At 31.9% G+C, this 27,643-nt stretch overlaps 1 protein-coding gene across 1 annotated transcript in view; it reads left to right on the top strand.

The window, feature by feature from the left end:
* The window catches only part of LOC133331532 (phosphofurin acidic cluster sorting protein 2), an 86,606-nt gene that overhangs the window by 43,255 nt on the left and 15,708 nt on the right, over positions 1 to 27,643 (top strand). The window contains exons 4-5 of the mRNA XM_061539921.1: positions 8,381 to 8,637; positions 15,819 to 16,104. Of these exons, the coding sequence (XP_061395905.1) occupies positions 8,381 to 8,637; positions 15,819 to 16,104 (543 nt within the window). The remainder of the gene's footprint in view (positions 1 to 8,380; positions 8,638 to 15,818; positions 16,105 to 27,643) is intronic.

The following is a 27,643-nucleotide window of genomic DNA, read 5'->3' on the forward strand; positions in this document are numbered from 1 at the left end:
TTATTGTGTCAGCATCAAGTGACGGCTGAAGGGCTTCTCAAACTTTAAACGCGTTTTTCTCTAAACATTTTTTTGCGAATGGCGGGCACGATAACTCAAAAACTAATAATCCAATCGGTTCCAAATTTTGCAACGTTTCTCTGGGAGTGTATAGCTCTCGTATGAACTAGGATAAAGCCAATCGGTGAAGATCTTCCTTATTTTTTAACTTGGTTTTTGGTAAAAAATCCGCGATTTTTCAAAAATATTTTTTCAAAGGGCCACCATTTTCTTAATTTTAGAGCGAAGTCAATAATCCTAGTTCATACGAGAGTCAGACATGTACTCTTTCTAACACCGTTGGAATTTTCGGATTCCGATGTTCCAGTGAGGAGTTATCATGCCCGCCATCAAAAATAAGGACTTTTCTTTAATTACAAAAAACAACAACAAAACAATAACAAAAATTTTTTGTAAATTATTTTTCTTCTTTTTTAAATCTTCAATTATATATGTGCAAAGTTACAAACCTTAACAAGCATTAGTATTGATTTAACAGCCCATTGAAAATCTTGAAAAAATAAAATCGAGAATGGGGGGGGTTCCCTTAATGGTCTACTATTAATAGGAGACTTCTTACAGGTATTCTTTTGATATAAAACACCGTACAAGTCTTCTATTGATAGTCGTCCTCCGTCAGGTCTTTTTTCATAGATGACCTCCTACAGGTCTTATATTAATAGAATACCTCTCAAGGTCTTCTATTTAAAGAAGAGTTTATAAAGTATTTTATTGATTGAAAACATAATACAGATTTTTTTGTCGTAGAATATCTCTTACAGGTCTTCTATGGATAGAATATCTCCAAGAGATGTTATATGGACACCTCCTACTGGCCTCCTATAGGCCTTCTATGACCACAGAAGACCACTTACAGGTATTAATAGAAGACACCTTACATATCTTCGATTGATAGTCGCAATCCTTCCGGTCTTTTTTCATAGATGACCTCATACGGATCTTCTTTTAATAGGAGACCTCTTAAGCTCTGACATTTATAGAAAACCTCTAACCCCTTCAGGTCATATATATGGATAGAAGACCTCGTACAGGTTGGAAGGAAACCTCCATCGAAGGGAAATAATACATCATCAGGACTTCAACAAATATACTTAGTAGAGGTATTCTATATATACCTCCAGGGGATCCTTAGATAGAAGAACATCTCTTCTTCGCATAGTCGACTTTTTACGGGTCTATTATCCGTAAAATGACTCCCTATAGGAGAGGATGGCTACCTATGGATTTTATATGATTTCAATGAGTATAATGTGAATGGGTCTTCTATAGAAGACTTTTTCACACGAGTTGTTTCTATATATGAGTCGTTTATTTTGAAAGTGGTTTAAGTCCATTTTAGGTTTCGATACAAATCTTAATCTCCTAAAATTTTTTACGAAACATATTACGTTATATAACAAAATTAATACCATTTAACAACATTTTTGAAACAAATCAAACCCAAACCTCTCAATATAGATAACTCATATAGAAAATATTAATCGTGTCTTTCGAGTGTTATCTGTTACCACATTTTCTATCGCTCTCCCTCTCTCTATGTTTTGTATCTTTTGCCGCGTTCTCTCTCACCAATTTTTCATTGATTTGTATCTGATGGTATGTCATCGTATCTGTGTGTGTGTGGGGGAATTCTCTTTGGCTGCTCCGACTCTTATGTGTGTGCCTGCTGCGTGTGTGTATGCGATGTGAATCTTAAAAATAAGTAATAAAACAAAAACACAACGCCGACAGCAACCACACAACAACAACGGCAATACCAAAGATAATGAAGTGTTTTTGTTTCTTATTATTGAGAAAAATTAACAACAACGAACCGCCACCGCCATGGGAAAGACATATCAGTTTTGAATGCGCCTCAAGATATAACAGACGGAATACCAAAAAACAGTTCAACCAAAGATATCAAGCGCAGTAATAGCGCCGCGCGTGTTTATAATAATTCTAACAATAAAAACAAAATAAAATAAAACAAAATTTTAAAATTCACAAAGAAAATAGAGAAAAAATAAATTAAAAAAATTAATTTAAAATAAAATTATAAACAACGTTAAAGTTAAAGTGTTTTTTGAAAATCAAAAAATAAAAATGCTTGTAAAGTAATAAAATAATAATAATTACCACCCTTTGCGGAATTAAAAATTACCCACCTACCATAACAACAACAAATAAAAGAAGTGCTTGTCAATGATTCATCAACAAGTGTAAAAATTGTGATATTAAACGGTTTAGTTTATTTTTTTTCGTTTTTCATAACGACCGCAAAACCCCCCAAAACAGATACGACGACCAACAAAATGAAGGAAACAGTTATTAAACCCAAAATCATGAGATTTTTTATAAAAAGTAATAACAAGAAATCATTTTGATAAGTTCATTGTTTATTATTACAAATGTAGTTTAAGAAGAGTATTAAGAACAAGAAATTATGGAATGATTCATTTGATGATTTGGTGACACAAATTTTTTCAAACCGGGCCTCCCTCCATCGTTAACTGTGCTATTTTTTTGTGTATGTGGGTTTGGCGCCCATTTTCTTCATAATCTTAAATTGAAACGCATTTATTTTTTTTTTTTTTCAAAAATTAATTATTTACATTTCATGCACGGGTGCAGTGCATAATCTATTATCATGATTAAATATTTTTTTGAATCGCAATTCTAAAGTGTGTGTGTGTGTGTGTGGTTGTGTGTTAATGTCATTCAAATTTAAACAAAGTGCCTGTATTTGTTATAAAAATTGCTACGTTCTTATTGCTATTGTTAATAACAGATGGGTGGCTTAAATATGCCAACCCTTTCAGGAATTGAGTTTAATTTTGAAATTTTAATATTTTTCGTTCATTTGGTTAGTGTGAGTAACTTTGACTTCGTGCTGAAAGTGTTCTAAATTTGTATTGTCTGAAAAAGGTTTTCTAATAACATTAATGTCGGACGATCCCAAATAATGTTTAAAAAGTATTAATTTGCGGCTGATTCGAACCTCCAACTCAAGAAAATGTTCTAACCTCTGAGGAGGCAAAATCGTGCGATACCCAAAATTGAACATTAGTGAAATTCTATAATTAGTTAATAATAAATACCAAGAATTGTGGATAACTGTCAAAATCTAATTTGATTAATGGAAATACGACTTCAAATGACAGTAAAAATAGTAAAAAATTGATATCTAAAAATAAATTAACAAAATAATAGGTTTGAGATAAAAATGGATACGTAAATAAAAATCCATAAGAGCACCTTCGACATGTGTTTTTGAAATATGAAATACAAACCAATATGTGAAAAATTCCTTATGAGGATGGAAGTCCATGGCTGGGGCAATGAGAACCCAGAAGTGCAAATTCGTGTATTTTATCTTTGTTGCGGCTATTGCAGGTTATTTTTGAGGTGTCATGTCTGCAGTCAAATCCCAGGAGGGATATTTTGTAAATTATATCATCTTTCTATTTCGTGTCCTTCTACGGCTTTTTATGTCGTTAAATTCTCGAACGAAATACTACAAGGCGAGATTTTTGGACCTCCAAATATTCTACACAAAGTTCGCTAATAAAATTTTAGATGGGGTCCCCAAAGACAAACAATCTATATTCGAAGGTTTCCATCGTCCCAGTTTACCCGATCCTTGCTAAGAAAACTTTATATCTACGAACACTAATAAACTTCGAATAAATGAAGTGATCTAAACTATAAAGTTAAGGGGACCCATTCTCAATTCAATATGTCGACGATTATCGATCTGTTGTCAAATGAGCATATACTCTGTTAAAGTCTTGTATTTTTGGACACATGTATTTTAAGACTTAAGAAAGAAAATAAATTGACAAAATGTCGTGTTTTTTTTATTTTTTAATTTTTTATTTTCGACGTCTGACATGATTTCCGATCACTGGGATATCAGAGCATTCAACATTCCAATTACAATGAATACATACCAGGCTATGGTATGAAAATTAGCCAAATTGTGGACTTAAAAAAACTGTTTTTTCGCCAATTTTCTACCATAAACCATGCTGGAAAATAAGGAATACCATCACCGATTGCCTTGTTCGTACGATAGCTAGGTAGGTCCAGACAAACGTGTGAACATTTGAAACCAATTGGATTAATCGTTTTTGACTAATCGTACCCGGCAATCGTAAAAACATTGGATCGAGAACATCACATTAAAGTGTTGAGATACGCTCTCGTTGCCAACCAGCGTATCGTAAATCGACTATATCCTCAAGATTTTTTTTTAATTTTTTAAGGTTTATTCTTTAGTAGTCATAATTACAAATTATATATCATATGATTTTGCCGGCCAAATTTTTTATATCCTCTATAATGTGTTGTGACTTCAAAATCCCTTAAATCTGGACTATTATTCAGATCTGTGACAATTAAATACAAAATTACAGTCACTTTTAACATAGCCAAAATTAAGCGGGACAAATTTAATAACATGGGGAATTATTTTGAAGATTTTTTTTATTCACCAGCAATTCGAAATCCAAATGTCAGCCTCTTCGGTAAAAGAAATTAACTAAACTTTTCCAAATACCAAAAAAATGGGGCCGCCAACATTGATCTTCTTTAGCAAAGATTTATATTTTTACTCTCAATTAACCCGGAAGCCCAATTTTACCTTCATTCGTCAAAAGAAAGTTTGCAAAAAAAAAAAAAAAACTCAAAATAACGAAAATGGTACTAGACATTTATATGGGGGCTATGTCAACACATTGAACTATATCGGACATTTTACATCTATTTTTTGTTGGAAAATGCGGCTTAAACTCTCAAAATATCAAAAATATGTCGTATCGTCATTTGAGATATGTCAAAATATGGATCTGGATCCACAGCGAGAATATTAAGCATATACATTTTTCAGATTCCACGAAGCCAGAATGCCAATTTTATGTGACTTAAATTTGAAAATGCGGCTAATGCCTACAAAATTCGGAATATACGGTAAGCCACCTATATATATAAGGAGGCTATATCAAGGTACTTCGGTTGGAATATGAGGGTATAACCTTAAAAATACCAAGAAGGTCGGACCTTTGTATATGTGGGTTATATCCAAAGATGTACCTAAACCAGAATTTTTCTGCATAGACAAAATATTGTTGTCCTTTTGGTGGAGGGTATAAACACAGTTTCAACAATAATTTTACAACTATCAGAAAAATATTAAAAAAACCAATGAGCGATGAAGGTATACTCGGACTTCATAACCAGCATAACTACCACTACACTTAAAATTTCTGCGGATCTTAAACTCAATTCAGTGCATTTTTATACCCTCAGCATTGTGGTTAATGTAATGTAATGGTATATACACTTTGATGGAGTCTAACCATGTTTCTTTGGATCAACTCCGCTTCCGACAATTTGAATCGATTACGTCCCACTCAAAATGATCGAATGGTTGGAGAAGATATTGTTGAAAGTGGGACTTATCGGCGCATAGTGTTACCTTGGCTAGATAAAGTGCGAAGATAGGACACATTGGTCCCCTCCTGCAGGTAGCTTCCCCACAATGTGTCAATATTTTGAAAAAAAGAAAATGGAACGACGAATCTAAACTTTGGAAATCGTAATAATTTTACCAAACCAAGATAATGTCTGAAGATGATACCCATTCGATCCTCGTCTTCTGGTAACACCCCAACAAAAATTCAAACATAAATTTCTATAGAGTAACCAATCCTATACACAGATGGCCAACTATTTGATAAAAACATATTCCTTATATAAAGCGAATAATAAAACCTGTGTAGCAATTCCGTAGACAAAACATATACATCTGTCAGCAACACCGACTAACTCTTTGTTACTGGCTTCTAACACTTTGTTATTGTCATATTTACGTGTCTTCTAATACTAAACAATATTACCCTATATAGGATCCTGTAAATATATTAGTCTATCCGACTACATTAATCAAGGCATTTGCAGAATAATATTATATCTTCTCTAGATCCTGTCTTTTTATAGTGGACATAATTTCCACACTGATCATAATGCAGACAGGCATGTTATTCATTGCAGTTCCCGTGCAAAATTTAATGGTGTTCGGATCATAAGAATAGAGCAATAATAAAAACAGACAAAATAAAAATATGGTCCATTTCGTCGTCCCAACTTAATAACATCTGATAACAACCAAGAACTAAACCGTTTATTACTAAACCCTAAAAAAACTCAAATTATTAGATTTAGACCGCAAGCATTAAGACCAGATGCAGAGAAATTTTGCATATATGTGGATGGTAAAAGTATATGTGAAGTTAATTCCATAAAGTATTTAGGAATACATCTTCAGAGTAATTTATGTTGGGACGTGCATATAGAAGAACTTAAGAAGAAAATAGCACCTGCAGTCGGTATTTTGTACAAAATGCAAAGTAAATTAAATCAAACAACAAAACTAATGATATTCAATTCCTTAATACAATCACATTTGAATTATATGGCAATAATATATGCTTATAATAAATCAAATATAGCATTGAAATCTTTGCAAAGAATGCAAAATAAAGCATTAAAAATGGTTTATAAACTGCCACATGCATATTCTACCACTTCATTGTTTAAAAACTATTCATCAAATATATTTCCAATACATGGTTTACACATCTACCAAACATTAATTTATGTTTTCAAAAATATCAATAATATTGGATACCAAACGATTATATTAGAACAAAACCAAAATAATATCCAAACACGCAATTGTAGCAATTTGAGAATATCAAAATGTAGATTAGAGAAAACAAAACAAAGAATTGACTATACAGGGACAAAGAAATTTAATGAGTTGCCTGGATATATAAAATCTTCACAAACATTATCACAATTTAAACCCGCATGTAAAAACTACTTGTGCAGTCTGATGGAAACACTTTTGTTGTAAATTAAATATATATTATGATTATTACTATTGAAATATGAATTATTTAATTGTAAATATACATTGAAATGTTTTAAAAAGTTGCCAACTGCCTCAATAATGCCATCTTGGCGCTGAGGCTTTACATAAAATGATTGTATCATAATAATATATAAAAAATAAATACATTACAAAATAAAAAAAAAAAAAACTATAGATGTCGTCTTTGACCATAGCCGGAACTTCACGTAAAATTTTATAGTGATCAATTTAAAGGTCATCTAATCCTCTTGGGTATACTGTCAACTTCTCCGGTCCTTTTGTAATAAATATATTAGCCATAAAATTATATATTCTTTATTTTTATACAAAAGTCTTGACCAATTTGACCCGCTACATATTGAACGATCTTCATCAAAACAGTCATGCTTATCCCTTGCCGAAATTCCTTTCTTCCTGTAAAATTGTTCGTGATGTTCGGTTCATAATAAAGACCTCTTGAACGACCAGAAAAATGCGCAAAATTTAAGTTTTTGGACCATTTCACCAACAAAATGTTACCAAATCCACCAGGACAGGCTTTGTTAAGAAGTTTTAATACATCCGCAAATAATGAGCAGTACTTCTATGAGGGAGGCATTATGAAGTTACCTTTAAAATAGTAAAAAAAAACATACAAAACGGTGCATATTTAGCCCAAATCGGACATTCCGAAGCATGTTTAATAAAGTCCTATAGTTCACATAAAAATAATAGATTTCTTTTTCCCCTACCAGCATATTATAACAAATAAGTCACCTAACATCATGCATTTTTAAAAATTGTCACCTGAATGTTAATAAAGTCCTATAGCATTTCTGCTAATATTTTTCCCCCTTGATAACGTGATATGTGACCCTCCCCCAAAAAATGTGTGCTAATTTTGATTTCACGCCAGCATTTGTTTAATCTCCAACTGAATGCTATATATGAAGGAATGTTTTATTTATAGTTTTCCCACTTTTTGGGGTGCAGTCGCATTATCAACATTCACTTTTGCAGAAATAGCATTGATATATAATTTAATTAAATGTATATATTTTTATATATACATACATATTTCTTTATATTTATTTTTCAACGTCTTTGTCTCTTCAAGAACTCTTTGTGTGTCATATCTATAAAAAAATAATTATATTTTTATATTAAAAAAAAAAAACTTTTATTACAATAATATTTACCACAATTCTGTAGTCACTATCTCTCTAGCAATGCAAATAAAAAGAAACCACCAATCAAGGCTTTCTCAGTACAGAGTTTAACTTGAATTAACCCATATTTTGTGGTCATTGAGAATTTTTAATTGCTTGCCGTTGTCTATTTTAGAAATGTATTATTTATTTGTAATTTTTTATTATTTATTTTCTATGGTACTAATTATTATTTTTTTTTTAATCTTTTCTATAGATCGCGTCGCTGAATACTCCGACGAAGATGAAGAAGGTGAATTTAGTTCGGGTGAATTTAATGATGATCTCGGCATACCCGGCTATGATCCAAAACGTGATTACAATCCTTCCAAACACGATATGCGTAAATATCGTAAGCTACAGCGTTCCGAAGTGGAAGATGTTGTGGCCTTGGGTGGCCCCAACAATCCCGTCGACAGTGATAGTGAATTCGAAATGAAGGATAAAAGTTCGTCGCGTGCAAAAATTAGCAGGGTAAGTTGGAATGCACGTTTATATATATACAAATATAAAAAAAACATTTAGAGGACTGTTCATATAGTGGGGAAAATGTTTGGAATTTGGTGTAAAATACATAGGAAAGGGCTGTGATGGAAGGCTAACATTTTTTCTCAAATAATGCCAATGATTATGAGCCGAATCGTAGGTCTAAGGTATTTTCTATAAAAATCTAGGGTTATTGCAACCATGATTATAGTTCTCTTTAAAATATTTCTTAACAATTCACTCTTATACGAGGGTTGCCTAGGCCAAACTTATTGTTGTTCCCACCAGGCAAATTGGTGCAAAGAAAGTATAACATTAAAGTTTCAGGGTGTTTTTTTATTTTTGAAGGACTACCAGGACATTTCTCATTAATTTTTAATATCAGCTATAATTATATCTTCAATGCTCTCTATTTATTATTTATTCATTTAACAAATTTAATTTTATGGAAAAAACACACCTATTATAATTGCCTTCATACGTCGTTCTACACACATGAATGAATCAATAAAATACTAGAAGCGCGCATGTAGTCAAGGTGTATCATCGTCCCTCTGTAGTAAATTAGCACCTACATCCGCAAACATTCACAAACGCACACACACACTCATGCGGATATATTTTGAAATGGGAGGACATAAATAGCATATCTGGCAGGTTTGCTGGCAGTTATGATGTTGGGGGCCAGGCTGTTAAGGCAATGCGTTACATTTTTCGGCTACCCCTCCTATCCCCCCGTTAGACAAACTCATATCATAAAGTGCGTGTTCGTAGATATATTTCATTTAAAATTAATTGAGGAAATTTAGGTTATAATTTTTTACAATACCCAGTTGTATAGTTTTTGTCTGTATTAAATTAGATACATTAAATACAGGCCACACATAAAAATGTTTGCACACACAGAAGAACATTCATACATATATACGTATTCACGTGTGACTGACTGAGTGAATGACGTTGTTTAGAAAAGCAACAAGAATGAAAACAATTTTTTTGCAAATGTGGGGGGAGGTAAGCAGCAGTTATTTTCCTCCAATTGAAAGAGCACATGTGATGTGTGGCGTTCTGTCTGTACGTAGGTATGTCAGAACAACATGAGCGATTATAAAACAGGTGTTAAAACGATTATGCCAATTTAAATGCTATTAAGTTGTGATAATAATCACTTCAAATACCAAACTGAATGAATGAATATGCATTTGAGGAAATATGTGAGTGGTGATAACTTGATAACTTTACAAAATTGCATATTTAATTTATTCATATTTAAGATTTGTTTGTGTATTTCCAACTGATTTTTTTGAATAAATTATATCTGTATGAATGACTTAATATAAGGTGTAAACAAATTAAATGAAGAAATCAAAAGAAAAATATTTAAAGTTATCCATATTTTTCATTTAAAAAAGGAACTATAAGTCATTATTTCAAAGAAATATTTTTCAAATACTACCAGAGTTATAAGCTGGGTTTTTAAGGATCATTTTTTTTTTTTTGGGAAAAACTTTTTGAAGGACTATCTGAGGCTGTTTTTTAAAGAATATTTTTGAAGGAACGATAGAGTCACAGTCGAGAATTTAAAAGGAAAAATAAAGGAAAACTTATATAATAATTTTTTTTTTGAAGAAAATTGACTATCAGAATTTGTTTTTGAATATTTTTCCAAAGTATAAATTAAAACAAACAAATTTAAAAGGCTATCAGAGGTTGGTTTTTTACGAAAATGACTAAAAAAAATATTATTTGAAAGACTATCAGAGTTTGTTTTTCCAAAGAATACAATTTTCGAAATGACTATCAGCGTTTAGGTTTAAATATTTTTTTAGAAACTATTAATTCTAATTTAACACACAAGTTTTATAGGACATTTTTTATAAATATTTTTGAAGAGCTATGAAACGTGGAATTTTTGGAGGAGTTTTAAACATAAATTTTTTGAATGTCTTTCAGAAAATGGAAGTTAAAAAACATATTTTTAATGACTATCTATGGTTCGGGGTTTTAAATAATATTTTTTGGCTATCAGAAGTTGTGTTTTTGTTAATGAATATTTTTCTGAGATTATTTAAGCGTGTATTTATAAAATAATATTTATTCAGAGGAATTATTTTTTTAATTTTTTGAAGTACTATTTGAGGTTGAATATTTTTAAAATATATTTTTTGAAGGAAGGCTGAATTCAAGAGGTTCAATCTTTTTGGAGGACTATGAGAGTGGAGTTTTTTAACAACTTTTTTTTGTGAATGCAGGGCGAGGATTTTTTAAAAATATTTTGCCACACCCTTAGAGCTTAAGGCGTATATTTTTGTTAAATAATAATTATACCCTACACAACTATGTTGTCAGGGTATTATAGCTTTGTGCAGCCCCAAGAGATTGTAACGCCGCGAAATATTGGTCCTAGACCCACCTTTAAGTATACCGATCATATCTCGACTAGCTGAGTCGATCTAGACATGTGTGTCCGTCCGTCTGTCCACGCGATACAGGCCACAGTTATGGACCAATCTTCACGAAATTTTGAATGTAGGATTGGTAAAGATCGGTTAATATTTAGGGGATGAAATGGACCAAATACTTAATTTTTGTCGGTTTTTCTGGTCGCTCCAGAGGCCGCACTTATGGTCCGAAAACCGGACCATAAGTCCGGACCATAAGTGCATGGAGAAGGCGATCGGGCCAAAGAATAAGCATGCCTGTTTTGATAAAGATCGGTCAACTTTTGTGTGAGAAATGACAAAATTTGTATTCTATAGCGTATATATTTACTCCTGAAGGACATAGACCCGAGAAGTTGATATCCCAGAGGAGTGGTCGACCTTTAAATTGATACCAATTATATTGTCGGATGTGCTCAGATATGGGAGTTATACATAATAAGGTAAATGTGTGCATAGTATTACTATTACTCCCTTAGAGGACGGAAATTTCGCGCTGATCGCTTTGAAATTGTAAAGGAAGTTCCGATTATGGTCAAGGACGACGCCTATAGTTTTCGGTGAAGTTGAGATTTCATTCAGGGGGTGCAATGAACGGAAAACTTTAATTTTGTCAGATTTTCTAGTCGCTATAGATGCAGAACGTATATTTTACAAGGTGAAGGGTATGTGACCAAATACGGTTGTTTCACTTTAGAAAGTGGAGCTGTTGACCTATAATCGATCAAAGGGGGTGCAAATATCACGAAATATTGCCCAGTTTTAGAATAAAGAACCGCAGAAAGTTAGAGTTTCGTGGTAGTTGTGTAGGGTATCATATGGTCGGCCCCGTCCGACTATACTGCTCCGATCACTGGTTTAAGAATATTTTAAGGGGTTTGTGGATTCTTTTAATAATATTTTTTAAAGGCTATTAATAAATGATTTTAAAGTCGACTTTTTTTATAATAAACGTATTTCTATGTGGTAAAAAAGTCACCAAATTTTAAAATAGTGCCATTATATGCACAGTTGTTTTTGTACTTGAAATTGAAAAACGGTCAAAATGACCGCCTTCGGCAATCTAGTGTTAAAAAAACTACGCTTATAGTCCTGATAGCCCTTCAATAAAACAATTGTTTTGAAGTACATGCCATTCAATAAAATTCACGATTATTGCCATGGTATTCCAACAACAAAAAAAAAAATCCCGTATATAGGCATGATATGCCTTCTACAACTACAACTACATCTTCCCCGAACAATGTTTTTTTTTTTTTTTAATTTGTTTTCAAAAATGTTTACGAAAAATACCAAAATCTCAACAGATGATGAAAAAATATGTGCCCGTCTCACATTCTGCCAATTTACATAAATGTATATAGGTTGGGTTTATTTGCTCTTTTTTCTTGATGCAAGTTCATTAGCTTTTAAAAATAAGACGAAACGAAAACTATTTCGTGCATGTGATGTTGTTTTTAATGTCTTCGACATGTTTTTCAAATATACAAATTAAAGAAAAAAAACCAACAGCAACAAAACCAATTATAATAAAATACTAAAAATATCAACAATATATTATTTTTATAGTATGTGGATGGATTATTTGCCTCTTTCTGTTGCACCGACAACACACACGCTTGGACACACACACATGCCGTGTGTCTCATGTCAAAATGTCAACGACAACAATGTTGAAAAAAAACACCAACATTTCTTTTGATTTATAACACAGCATCACATACATACATATGGAAATTATTGTTGTTATTATTTTTAATTATAGTTTAAATGTTTTGCTTGGGGGAAAGGAATTTAAACAAAAAAGTGATAACTATAAATAGTCGTTTGGCATCCAATGGAGAATGTAGATGAAAGTCTTTTGTATGAAAAAAAAAACTAGTTCAACATTTTTGAATTCTGTGATAAATATATTTTTTGTGTGCTAGTTGTTGTGACTATTAACAGAATGCATAAATTCTGAATCATGCTTATGGGGCTATTTGCTTTGGGAGAGAAAAATCAAAAATTAGGTTATGATGATTTATTGTTATTTTTTAATATCACTGTTATTAAGTGATTCGGGGAAAGTAGGGGAAATGGAATTACTTCTGTTACTGTTTTACAAAAAAAAAATGTAATTTGGAGATTAGAGAATGTTCTACAGATGAAAGAACTTTTAAATATTTTTGTAAGATTATCTGAGTTTATATACATATTGAAAAACTGCTCTGACTACCAGAACTGTGATTTTTTTTTATGAATTTATATGCAGAATATATTTAAAAAGGACCTTCAGAGTGCATTTTTTAAAGACAGCAATATCGAGGGAATACAAAATCGCAAATTTGTTTGAAGATTATTTTTAAAGGAAGGTCGATTTGTTAATCATGTTTTATTTTAAGAATATAGAATGTTGATTTTTAATTATATTTTTAAGGAAATATTAGATCGTAAAATTTTAAAGAACACTTGTTTTTATAAGTCTATAATAGCGTGCAGTATAATTTTTGAAGTTTTATCAATACCAATATGTGGATTTTTATAAAAAAAATTAAAAGTCTAACAGTACAGTGTATATTTATTTCAAAACGGACTATCAGAGTATGGATTAAAAAAATGTTAAGGAATTTTTTTTTAAAGGCCATAAGTGCGTAGATTTTTAAAATAATATTTTTTTAAGGACCATCATATAAAGGAATATCAGAGTAGATTTTTTTCAGAGTTTATTCCTATGTGATTTCAATAAACTATATTGTGAAAATTTTCACATCGTACAATTACAAAAAAATATTTAAAGAATACTAGACCATATAAAAATGCTCACAAAACACCCAGGACTTCCACAAGACATCCTGGTCTTCTATAAGATCTTCTGGTCTTCTATAAGACCTTCTGGTCTTCTATAAGACCTTCTGGTCTTCTATAAGACCTTCTGGTCTTCTATAAGACCTTCTGGTCTTCTATAAGACCTTCTGGTCTTCTATAAGACCTTCTGGTCTTCTATAAGACCTTCTGGTCTTCTATAAGATCTTCTGGTCTTCTATAAGACCTTCTGATCTTCTATAAGACCTTCTGGTCTTCTATAAGTCCTTCTGGTCTTCTATAAGACCTTCTGGTCTTCTATCAGACCTTCTGGTCTTCTATAAGAACTTCTGGTCTTCTATAAGACCTTCTGGTCTTCTATAAGACCTTCTGGTCTTCTATAAGACTTTCTGGTCTTCTATAAGACTTTCTGGTCTTCTATAAGATCTTCTGGTCTTCTATAAGACCTTCTGGTTTTCTATAAGACCTTCTAGTCTTCTATACGACCTTCTGGTCTTTTATAAGACCTTCAGGTCTTCTATAAGACCTTCTGGTCTTCTATAAGACCTTGTGGTCTTCTATAAGACCTTGTGGTCTTCTATAAGACCTTGTGGTCTTCTATATGATCTTGTGGTCTTCTATAAGAACTTCTGGTCTTCTATAAGACCTTCTGATCTTCTATAAGACCTTCTGGTCTTCTATAAGTCCTTCTGGTCTTCTATAAGACCTTCTGGTCTTATATAAGACCTTCTGGTCTTCTATAAGACCTTCTGGTCTTCTATAAGACCTTCTGGTTTTCTATAAGACCTTGTGGTCTTCTATAAGACCTTGTGGTCTTCTATAAGACCTTGTGGTCTTCTATAAGACCTTGTGGTCTTCTATAAGACCTTGTGGTCTTCTATAAGACCTTGTGGTCTTCTATAAGACCTTGTGGTCTTCTATAAGACCTTGTGGTCTTCTATAAGACCTTGTGGTCTTCTATAAGACCTTGTGGTCTTCTATAAGACCTTGTGGTCTTCTATAAGACCTTGTGGTCTTCTATAAGACCTTGTGGTCTTCTATATGACCTTGTGGTCTTCTATAAGAACTTCTGGTCTTCTATAAGACCTTCTGGTCTTCTATAAGACCTTCTGGTCTTCTATAAGACCTTCTGGTCTTCTATAAGACCTTCTGGTCTTCTATAAGACCTTCTGGTCTTCTATAAGACCTTCTGGTCTTCTATAAGACCTTCTGGTCGTCTATAAGACCTTCTGTTCTTCTATAAGACCTTCTGGTCTTCTATAAGACTCTCTGGTATTCTATAAGGCCTAATGGTTTTCTATAAGACCTCCCTATAATAAAGGATAATTACAGCGTATGTGTTTGAAAACTTTGTATATTATTTTTGAGTCTATCAGGTTTATAATCTGAGATTTTGGTTATCAGAGATGTAAGTTGGGGTTTTTGAGGACTATCCTGTATATAAGAGCCAACGTATTAAATGACTATCGGAATTAATAAGCTCAAATGCTTTTTTATACACATGAGTCATTTTAATATACATGTTTAATATACACGTTAATATACATGATTTCATTCCCTATTCAATACATAGAATAGCAATATTTCAGAGATCCCAAGATTTTTATTTTAGTGCATCGTATAAGACTTCACAATTTTAAAGTGTGTAAGAAAACAATTTCGAATACAAAATTACAACATAGCAAAATATTATGTAATTTTTATTTCCCCATCAATCAGTCTTAAACCCCCAAAACCAAAGAAACAAATTTAAAATTTCAATCACATCACTCACTTCTAGATGTGTAAATGTTTGTTCTATCAATCATTCATCATCACCATCGTCATCAAATGTCTTCATTACCAATGCCTTACACTACCAACATTAACTACATGTTCTTTTTTTCTATTTAACACCCTCCTTCTCTCTCTCTCTAATTACAGACAATTTCCCTGCAACAGCGTAATTTTAAGCAAAAAATCTTTGCCCTACTCAAACGTTTCAAGGCATCCGAAGAGCTGGAAGGTGAAGTTAATCGCAGCACAGCTGCTCTACGTGGTGAACGTGATTTGGATGCATTATTTCAAGAGCTCGAATCGTTGTCATGCTGTGAGGGTGATGATTCAGGGCCAGATATTGACAGTCTGTCGATAGGCTCAACACCCAAACCCTCGTTGAGGCCATTCTTTACCAATTCACGGATAATGTTACATGATGGCAGCACTGGTGGTAAGTTCCAAAAATTAAAATTATTTTGATTTTCTTTGTTGTTGTCGTTGTTATATTTTTCACTTACATTTTAAAATAAAAAAAACATTAGTATTTATATTTGGTATGGTATATTTGGATTTGAATTTATTTTGAGATACATTTTATTTAGTTGGTTCATGCGCATTTTGTTAACCTTTCTTTAGGAATTATTCAAAGTAAAAAATATCAACCAGATAATTAACTATTTAATAATTCATTAAGCTAATAACCTAATCATTATAATTTTTATGACTTAGTTTTTTTTCTTGTTGAACTATTTCCTTTAGTTTTTTTGTAACAGTTTTTGATATAATTATTTAGTTTTTTTTAAATACCCTCATTGATTGTTGGTAATGGTAGAATATTTTATTGGAAACTACTTATATTTTTATTGTCATAGTTTTATTAATAATTCATGAGTTAAATAAGGAAATTCGGGTTAAAGGATATTTTGTGTATTAGGGTGGTTCGGGGTTTTGGAAAAAATTTGCTAAAACATGTTAGAAGGTTTGAAAAATGAAATATAATTAAGCGATCCAATAATTTCATACTCAATACCACAACCAATAAAATATACGGAATAATTTCGGTCCTCAGTATAGATCTCAGGTTCGATTATAGGTCTTTTTAATTGTCTATACTTATTGTTCTTCTATAAACTTGTTGGTCCTACCTAAGACCTACTACTATTTTCTATTATTTTCTTTCTCTGGATGAAATCATTTTTAAGAGGTTTTAATACCTGAAGATCTATGTGATTCCAAAGGTCTTGTAGGATAAAAGAGTGTCTGATAGAAATCCAGACATTTTACCAAATTCCTGATCTGATTTAAGATATTTGAGCTCCAACAGACCTCCAGTTTTTCTGTTATAATATATGAACGCCTTATATAAGGTATCTATGCAATAAGAGATACATGTTTTCTATAGGAACTTAAAATTTTTAAAGGACTTTTTGGACCACGCATATAATTTTGTTCTTTTATCGAACTTATATAAAACCTTTGCACTTCTATAAAATAGGCCAGGTCTTCTGTCAGACATCCTATTATCATACAGGATTTTTGGACACCCATTGATATTCAGATCTTTAACCATTAAAATTTTCTATAATATCTCCAGATCTTCTTAAAACTCCCTTATAGGATCTACAGGCCTTGTATGGTCTATAGGTTTTCAATAACATATTCAGGTGGAAATATGTCCTAAGACCTACAGATTTTCTATAAGATCTACAAGTCTTCTATAGGTTTTCTATACGATATCCAGATCTTCTTAAATCGCATGGTCGCCTATAATACGATATTATATAGAGCCAATTTTATCATTGGGCTTTCAATATGATCTTCAGGCCCGAAAAAAAACCTCAAATCTTCATAATTCATCCATGAATTATTTAAAACCTCTACGTCTTCTTTAAGACCTTCAGGTTTTGTTAAATCCCCAGGGTCTTCTATAAAACCCCATATTCTATAAAGCGCCCGGTTATTCAATCAGATATACGAGTCTTATATATCAATAACACCTTTGTGTCTTCCAATGTTATTCAAATATTCTTTAAGACCCATAGGTCTTATCCAACATTATAAGTCTTCTGTACGACATAAATATCTTCTATAAGATATATATGACCTATAGGTTTTCAAAAAGATATTCAGGTATTCAATAATCTTCTAAAAGATATATATGTTTCTCTAGGGTTCTAGTAAGGCCTCCACTACTTGTTAACATCTTCTAACCTTCTATAATACCTGGGCATTCTACATGACCTCCAGGTCTCCTACATGTTCTCAATTATATCCCCAGGCCTTTATTACGATCTCAAAGTCCTCAAAAAAATAGGTCTTCTTAAAACCTCAAAGCCCACAGGTCTAATTAAAATGAGGTTAAGGCCTCAAGTCTTCTTAAAATCACCTAGTCTTCTATAAGACATCTAGAACTTCTACATGGCATCCATATATAAGACAATCTGGTCTTCCTCGGACATTATTTCTGATGCTCCGTTTCCCTAAGAACTTCGGGTCATCTGTTTTTATACAAGATTTTCTAATCTTCCATACGTTCTCCATAAAAACCCTATGGTGTTCTATAAGATCTTCTGGTTTTCTACAAGACTTTCTGATATTCTCTAAGTTCTTCTTGAGTTCTACAAGCGATCATTCGATCCATTTTAAAATTTGTATACTTCTATAAGAAGAATTAAAAAAAAACTGTTTTCCGACTTTAAATCTCTTCAACACTTTTATAATATTCTCTGGTCCTCTTAGGGCTACTTGGCATTCCAAAGGCCCACTTGACCTTTTCAAAAATCAATTAAATATTTTTAAGAACTTTTTTATATGGGATCCCTTGTCACATTCATATTCCCTCTTCCTAAAGTCTTCAAGCATTTTCTTCCCACGTACTTAGGGACTCAGTCGAGTAACCTCTAGTAGACTCTTCAGGGATTTATAAAATCGTTTTATATTCTGAAGGACATCCCCTATTTCAATGTTCATAAAAACCTTTGACTTCCAAAGTGTATAAAAATCCCTTCTTAGCATTTAAAAAAGGTACGCTGACCTCAATGATCTGTTGAATATTTTATGGACCTATTTTATTATTTATATTTTATAGGCCTTTATTAATTCATGACACATTAATATTCTCCTCATCCTGTTCATAAAGTATTCAACAATTTATTTCCAATGTCCTTAAAAACCCAATCGAGGAAGTTTTTTTTTAGTCAATTAGCTTATTAAAAAGTTCTTGGTTGTTATAATTTAATTTGGATGATTAAAAAGATGTAAAGTACGTATGGAGTAGTGTAATTCCTTCACATTCAGCATATATCACTTGATTTGTTCCTTATTAACAAAATTTCCTTTTAATTAGTCATTCATAATAAATGTATTTAATTACGAAAAAATATGTAGAAGCTACAAACACACATTATATATTTATTATTAATAAGCCGACAAAACTATTAATATATAATTTATACAACAATAAAAAATAATTTTAGTGCTATCCATTTGTTTAAATTTTTATTCCAAATATAGAGTTTCTATAGTTGTTTTGTCTACCATTGTTATATCAACTTAATAATTTAATTGTATTCTTTTGTTAGTTTTTTTGTTTTCTTCTTCGTTTTCATTGTTAACAATTTGTATTTGTTTTTGTTGTTTTTTTTTGTTTTGTTTATTTGTTTTAGTAATTTAATTTGCTGCGGCAATCGTTGATTCATTGAAATGAAAACGTTCGTGTTTTAAAATAAAAAACCTACACAAACACAAAAAATAAAAAACTATAACAATATGGGTCAAATATTATTTTTAACTATTTTTTGTTTGTTCTTAAAAATATAATATGTAGTATATATCTTTCTCTATTGAGTACTTGATTCACTTGTTTTTTTTTCTGTTGGGGGTGTGAGTTTATTCAATAGGCTGATATTTTTCCATGACCTGAATATGAATTTCCGTTCAAGGAAAATTTTAAATACTGAAAGATGTGGGGTCATTTGAAAACAATTAAAATAAATATCGAATGTCAATGGACGGACGGAGTACACATTCCTTAAATATTTAGAAATAGTGAGGATATAGTGACACATATAGAGCGTTTTATATTCCAGGAAATTGAAATAGATTGAATTTTTTGACTAGTTTGAACTTTTTAAAAAAAAAATTCTAGCAATGAACTTTTAAAAGTAAAAAAAAAACGCAAATGACGGGATGATAAATCATATATATTTGAAAACTTGAATATATATAAGCAAATCATTGTACACCATCCCATCTGTCCCCTTATGCTTTTCTATAGGATCTCATATCATATCAGAACTTTCTATGACACCTTTGAATTTCCATAGAATTGATCATGTCTTCTGAAGGGCAAAATGGTCTCCTATAACATTTAGGGACTCCCATGGATTTACAGGTCATCAATAAGATCTCTAAGCCTTTTGTAATATATGCAATTCTACAAACATTGGCCTTCTAAAGACCTTCAGATCTTTAACAATATCTTGAATTATCTTTAGACCATCAATAAGATCCCCGTGGCCTTAATAAAATCTCCAACTGTTCTTAAAACAACCAAGTCTTCTGTAAGACATCCAAGTTTTTAAAACGTCCAGAGCTCCTATAAAACCTACATACAAGTATTTTATGTGATCTATATGTTTTCGATGAGATCTTTTCTATGTTATACACTTCTTTAGGTTTTCCATAAGATCTCAAGATCTTTGGTAAGACTTCCATGTCTTTTTGACATCTACTAGTCTTCTATAACAACTCTAGGCCTTCATTATGGTATCTAAGTCTTCAATCTTCAAGTTATCTTAAAACCTCCAATCATTTTTTACCTTTGAATCTTCTGTAACAGATGTGTGAGTCTTTAGTAAGACTTCCATGTCTTCTTAAAATCTACTGAACTCCTTATGATCTCCAAGTCCTCAATATAATCATCAGATCTTCTTGAAAACTCCAAGCCTTCTTTAGAACCATCGAATTATCTGTAGGAACCCTGTAAGTGTTTACAGGGTGTTCAGAAAGACTTCCAGGTCTTCTTAAAGTCTACTGGTACTCTAAAACAACTCTTAGCCTCCATTGTTTTCTCTAAGCCTAAATAAACCCTTTAGATCTTCTAAAAACCTCCAAGCATTCTTTAAGACCTTGGAATCTTCTGTAAGACACCATTTTTTATAACGAATGCATGTTGTCTTTTAAATGATCTATAGGTTTCTCACAAGATAAAATCTACAGATCTTCTTTACAATAATATGACAGCTACAGATCTTCTATACAAATCTTCAAGTCTTTCACCTTTATACCTTCTAGAAATTTCTTTGGCTAATATTAGACATTTTTCCTTTCCTGGTTTTCAATAAAACATCCAAGTATACCCCATGCTTCCCTTAATGTCTTATTCATATTTCTTGAAGAAGTTGACCAGAATCGACTCTACATGTCCTTCTTTAACTTCCTTCGAAATTCTAAAAGACCTCATAAATTCATTCTGGTGATTGTTATTCTTAAAGATAATCTGTACTTCTATGGGTAGCCTGTTTTTCTATAAGACCTCCTGGTTTTATATATGACTTTCACCAAAGATCTCCTGGTCTTCGTGAAATCTAACATTGGTGTTCTTGGGTCACGCATTTTCTCTTGATGGTCAAGAATAAAAAGTAGTCAAATCCGAACTGTAGATCGAATACCCCATCAATTCCACGTTTCGGAAGGTCAGAAAGGCCCTCGGTCGTAGCCAAACAACACTTAGTGTTTTCTAAGATATAAATATTAATAGGTCGTAATAACTGAAGGTTTTCTTTGATACGACATGGTGTTCTACCTTAGACATACTGCTCTCTTTAAGATCCTACAGCCACCTTTACAACCCTCTTTATAACCTTTTGACATTCATTTTGAACTTGTCCTATCTTACTGGCCTGTATCGGCTGATCTTCATCCAGTTCATTAAAATAATAGTCTTCCTATAGGACCTCTTTAAATTGAAACTTCATGGTCGTTGAAATCGTCTGGTCTTTGAGACCTTCTAATTAAAAACATTCTTGATAGTTAATAGTATAATCTGGTCGTCTATAATAGTTTCTGGATCTCTTAAAGACCTATTGGGCTTCTATATTTTATCTGGTCTTCCATTAGGTATTTTTCTATTAATTTTTCTGGTTCTCTGGGACTTCATCTGCTTCTCAATAAAATCTTTTGTTGTCTTTCAATGATGTTCTGTAAAATATCTTAATTTAAAATGTTTTTTTAGTTTTCTATAAGATCTCTTGGGCTCCTTTAATTCCTTCTGGTCTTCTATTAGACCTTTTCTGTAGGATCTTCTAATTCTCAGGGTACTCATCTACTATTCAATAAAACTTCTTGTTGACTCTCAATAGTGTTATGTGAACGTTCATAAGTCCTCTTTATATTTGAATTTATATTTTGAAGCATCAGTATATCTGTAGGACTTTCGTATCTTTATTAAGAATTTTTTGTGACAAGACCGGAGGAAAACTTCTCTGTTGTCTGTAAGTCAATCTGATCTCAGAAAATTTGGGCTTCATTACGTCCTTAATTTTTGCCCGTCTGTATTTGTTGTAGGCCCAAGTTATGTTCTATCAGATCTCAGAAAAACTTTTAAAGCCTTTCTTCTATAATACTTCCTAACCTTAATTAAGGTCTTCTGATCTTCTGTTAGAAGGAATGAAAAGTTGTATTCTTCTTACAGAGTCTATATGTGGCGGACTTTCTAAATGTCTTCTGTGTATAATGGGCTTCTTGAATTTTACTCTTTTAATTTATAAAATACCTTTAATAGGTCATCCTTATAACAGAAATCCCCAATGGATAGTCTCTCTTCCATGAACAGGTTATCAATGGAAATATGATCGTCTTCTTTAGACGCAATTAAAAAACATGTTTATTAATGTATGAGGTTCTTCGGCCAATAGAAGACTTAACTCTTCTTTGTTTGTGTATCCTTAATGGATCTTTTGAAATCGAAAAAAATATATTTTTTAACATTTCACACTGTATATACACATACAAACATTATAAAAAAATAAATACAACAATATTAGAGTAAATTATGTTAATCAATTAATATGTTGCTAGTAAATGTTAAATATATAGAGGTTCAGAAAATACATCTAGCAAATTCTATTTAATCCTAAAAATTAATTATTTCAGGCAATAATATAGAAAATGCTTTTCATGTCAAATACCACCATGTCTAGATTATTTGGAAAACAAAAATCCAAAAAAGGCAATTCAAACTTTCGCTAATCAAAACACCCAAAGACTAGTTTTGCAATACTGATGATAATTACTTCTTTCTCTCTCTTAAATTGTTATTATTTTTTACAGAATTTGAACCACCCACATCTGATCAACATTATCAAAAAAGATGGTATAGATTACTGCAATTATTTGTAACGTCCAAAAATAAAGGTGGGTTACAGTTTCCGTTCGTTCGTTCGCTCAGTTCAGTTGCGTTTCATTCAGTTTCGTTTCGTTTTTAATAGCTGTTCATTTCATAGCTGTTTCATTTCTATTTTCGTTTCGTTGCAAAATCAAATTTTCATTTCAAGGCATACGTATTTTTTGGAAGTGTTAAGTCCAAAATTTTCGATGGCAAATCATAATTTATTAAAAAATATATTTATTAACCATGTAGAAATTAATTTGTTTAGGGTATTTAACTTCGATTTAGGATGGTTTGTTAGATGAGTTGCTACATACATAATGTATTTTAAAAAGGGCATATATAACCCCCCATTGAGTTTTTTAATTGTATTTTTTATTATTTTGTTGTGTTTTTATTTATTTTCAAATCTCTGTTTCAAGTACATTTTTCCTCTCCCTCACTGCCCGCTTCCAAAAACCCAACGTCAACAACCTTTTGAAAAAAATATTGTACATTAAATGAATGGCCGTTTGTCAATATGTAATCCTACTACCACACTGACTGACTGCCCGTCTGTCTGTCTACATACCGACCGGCAATTGCATTTCATCCATGACATCCATAAATGCATGACATTGCCACACATCATCATATTTGGACGATAAGTTACAGCACAAAGTAATTGTCGTTGTCGTCGTCGCTGTTAAAACCACAAACAATTTACTCGACAACCAACCAGGCAGCCAGTCAGTCAGTCATCCAAACAACAACAACATGTCATATATTCCATTTATGTTTCAGTTTATCCATTACTTAAAATAATACACGACGAAATCGTTTAATTTCAGCTTAGGGTGGGTGGCCGTCCGTTGTGGCTTCATTCATAATCGTAGCCCCAGCACACATAGGGTTATTAAATGGAATGTATACATTGTGTATAACTTTGTAAGAAATACATTATAATATCTCTGTCTTACGGTATGGCAAATAACAATATTGCATTATCATTTTATGCACGGCACAACTGTAATTTTCGACAACCATGATCTTCGATAAAAGATCGGATGAACTTCTGAAATGCCTCCAGGTCTTCAATAAAATATTCAAGTGTTTAATACGACGTCCTGATCTCATTCTATCACTGAGTTTACTATAACCAGGATGTCTTTAAGACATTCTTATAATTCATAAAACCTTTTGGTCTGACCACGCATTTTTATTCGGGAATTACAATTGGCCCTTGAGTGCAAAGGCAGGACTGTGCGGCGGCTAACCAGTCTTCGAAAGCCTACATGGCCGATTGCTGATTTGTTTCACGCTCGCACGCATAGATCGACGATTTATCACCTGTATCGATCATCGAACATCTATTGAAGCACAACAGTAATATATATATATATATTTTTTTTTTTCAAAATATCGTTGCATTTTTCACGTTACTTTTAACAACACAACACATGTCAATTCGTTCTGAGTACGTTTATGTTAACAAAAAAGATTTTAATGTGTTTTTCGATTTGTTTCTATTCCGATCAATGAAACTCCATCAAGTTTTGTGTAAAGAATGAAACTGAATCCGCAAGGACATTTACCGAGTATTTCTTCAAATTTCCGTTGCATTTTTAATGTTACTGTGAACAACACAACACATGGTCATACGTCAAATTTTACTGAGTATGTCTATTTTAAGAAAAACGGTTTTAATGTACTTTATGATTTTACGTTTCTATTCGGTTCATTACGTTTGGCTCATAAGCAATTTTACCGATATTCCAGGCATGAAAGGTGCCGCAGCGAAGATTGTTCCAAAATTGATACATTTTGTGCATCACATGGATTTAGGAGCTGTTGAACATGGTCATGGGTCCAGATTACCTCAAAAAGGTCATAGCAGGTGACAAATCATGGGTCTAAGTCTTGGCGCCACTTTTTGACAAAACAGTTTTTATGCCTAAAATACCATATTCATCGGACGCGCTGACTTTTTTCTCTTACAAATATTAAAAACATCGATGAAAGGAAAGATTTTTTCTACAATTGAGGAGAACAAATCTTAAAGGACAATATTGTTTGAGCCGACATGTGAAGATTCGCAGGATTCGTCTTCTCCTGTTCGTTTTTCGAATTTATACGAAGACTTCAGGCAACAAACATTGCTTGAACGGAATAGTTGTCACAGTTTTGGCAAAGCAATAAATTACCATTTACTTCGGAGTTCTTCCATTTTCTGGGGAATTTATTTTTCATGTGTTTGTTAACAACACAACACATGGTCGTACGACAAACCGTACTGAGTAAGATGTCTATCTTTACCATGAAAATGGCAACAGTCGGCACTTACTATTGCATTGGGCAGTATTATATATCGGAAACTTCGTATAACCCTTAACAAATTTGTAAGTCCTTCTGATCATAGTTCATGTGAGCTTCATAAGCTTGTGTACATCCCATTAGTATTCTATAAGATCTCTGATAACAAGAGGTTTGCCCTTCTAAATTATAGGCTTAATAATAAACTCCTGATCTTCAGATCTTTTTTGGAAGGTCAGAAAGTGGATCAAAAAGAAATCAGGGTGGGAAATTTAGTTTTTATGTATTTGTAAACAACACAACACATGGTCGTACGCCAAACCGTACTTTGTCATAACATGTCTATCTTTCCAAAAAAATGATAACAGGCAGCACTTAATATTGCCTATTAATATATATCGGAGACTTCGTACAACTCTTCCAAAAAATATATATATATTTTTTTTTTGAGGTCCATAGATCCCATAAGACCTTCTGATCATAGTTTATATGAGCAGCCTTAAAAGCCTTATGAATTCTGTACATTGGTATTGTATAAGATCTCTGATAGTCTTCCAAAGCCAAACAGATGTTTGTACTTCTAAAAATAAATTGGAATCGTAGTAATAAAGTCCTGATATCCAAATCACTTTTAGAAAACCAGAAAGTGGATCTAAAAGATGATCCAAAATAATAATTTGGACCAAATTCGTTTCAAAAAATTGGAGTCGAATTACAAATGTCCGTCTATCACTCATGTTCGAGAATGGAAATGTCTGACCACTCTTCTTGCTGCTACCTCCCCCACAAAATTGTTATAATTTGGTTGAAAATTGATTTTAATAATAACCTGCGAATATAAATAATAACTTTCATATAAAAATGGTCTTCTGAAGTATCTTCATGGTACAGGAAGAGACACTATCGTCCAAATCAGAATTGTCAAAACGCAGGAAATTCATATCTGCGATCTGCGATCTACATATAGTTGTTTTTATTTACCGGCGCAAACGACGCTTGCAATTATTTCTGCGCAGGAGAGTCAAAAGTGCAGTTATCTTAAATTAATTACCTGGCACAACGTGTATGTAAGTGAAATTAAGGCATAAAAATGAGAAAATTCAAAATTTTAATTTGATATTCTCTGTGCATCTAAATGCAAACAATTAAAGGTCACTTATTCTGAGCTGTTATCTTAAATGTGCAGTTATGCAGTTATTACTTAAATGAAATATTTGAAGGGGAAACTGAGAGAAAGTGTCAAAGAGGTGTATTTTGTTGATTTTTGTGCAGAATTAACGAATTCCATTAAAGCATTTTCATCAATCAATCTTACAAAATTCCTTTGAATCCAGAAAATCTAAACAGTAGCTATTGACCATACTAAAAAGATTGGAAAAAATTCTGACATAAGTGTATTATTTTCTGAAGGGGATAATAAAGTTTGTTCGCGTGATTTGTTTTCTCCTGTTCGTTTTTCGAACTATACGAAGACTTTAGGCAACGCAGCTATTTACAATGCAGCTAAATCAAAACTACTGCATTACTGTTTCTATTTTATTTTCTTATTCAATAAAGTACTTTCATCAATCAATTTAAAAAATATACAATTCTCTTCTAATACCCCCTTTCTTTTCATTCCAAATTAAAACCCGGATTCCTTTTATTCACAAAAAAACCATCTATTCAATGATGGATAATAAAACAATGTAGACATTTTTTTTTTATTAAGCTGTATTCAATTTGTGTTGTTGCACTTGTATCACATAATCATTTCAATTTGTTGTTACGCTTCTCCATAAATTCCTTTAATGTTTTCAAACAAGTACGCATACACATACATATTATTTTATGATTCATGTATTACGTATATAATTTTTTTTGGAAGTCTTCATTCATCCAAAAATTTTTTTTGTTTTGGGTGACGATTTGTCATAGATGTGTACTATAAAGATGAGAGTGTGTGTAATTTTTTTTATTATCCATAAATTTATGTGAGAAAGCAATTAGTTTTCTTTTATTTTAATTATTCGGCTACAAAAGTGTAATAATTAAAAAAACCATAATTTCTATGTTTATGACGACGTTTTGCCACACACACACTCATCATACACTCAAGCAGCAATGAAATAAAGATTTTTATGATTATTAATTTGGGAAAATCTTACTATGGGTGAAGGATACAGCGACTTGTTGTGCTATGTTTAATGTTTTCTTTTTATTTTGGAAAATTTGTCAGTTTTTTTTTTATTATTTAGTAGTTTTATGGAAAATACATTTTTTATGGTTCGTTTCATTTCTTTTTGATAAATATGAAGAGGTTCAAGTG

This window comes from Musca vetustissima, unplaced genomic scaffold (genome assembly GCF_032173495.1).
Source record: "Musca vetustissima isolate MV318-11 ecotype Yass unplaced genomic scaffold, APGP_CSIRO_Mvet_v1 utg27657, whole genome shotgun sequence".
Taxonomy (NCBI): Eukaryota; Metazoa; Arthropoda; class Insecta; order Diptera; family Muscidae; genus Musca; species Musca vetustissima.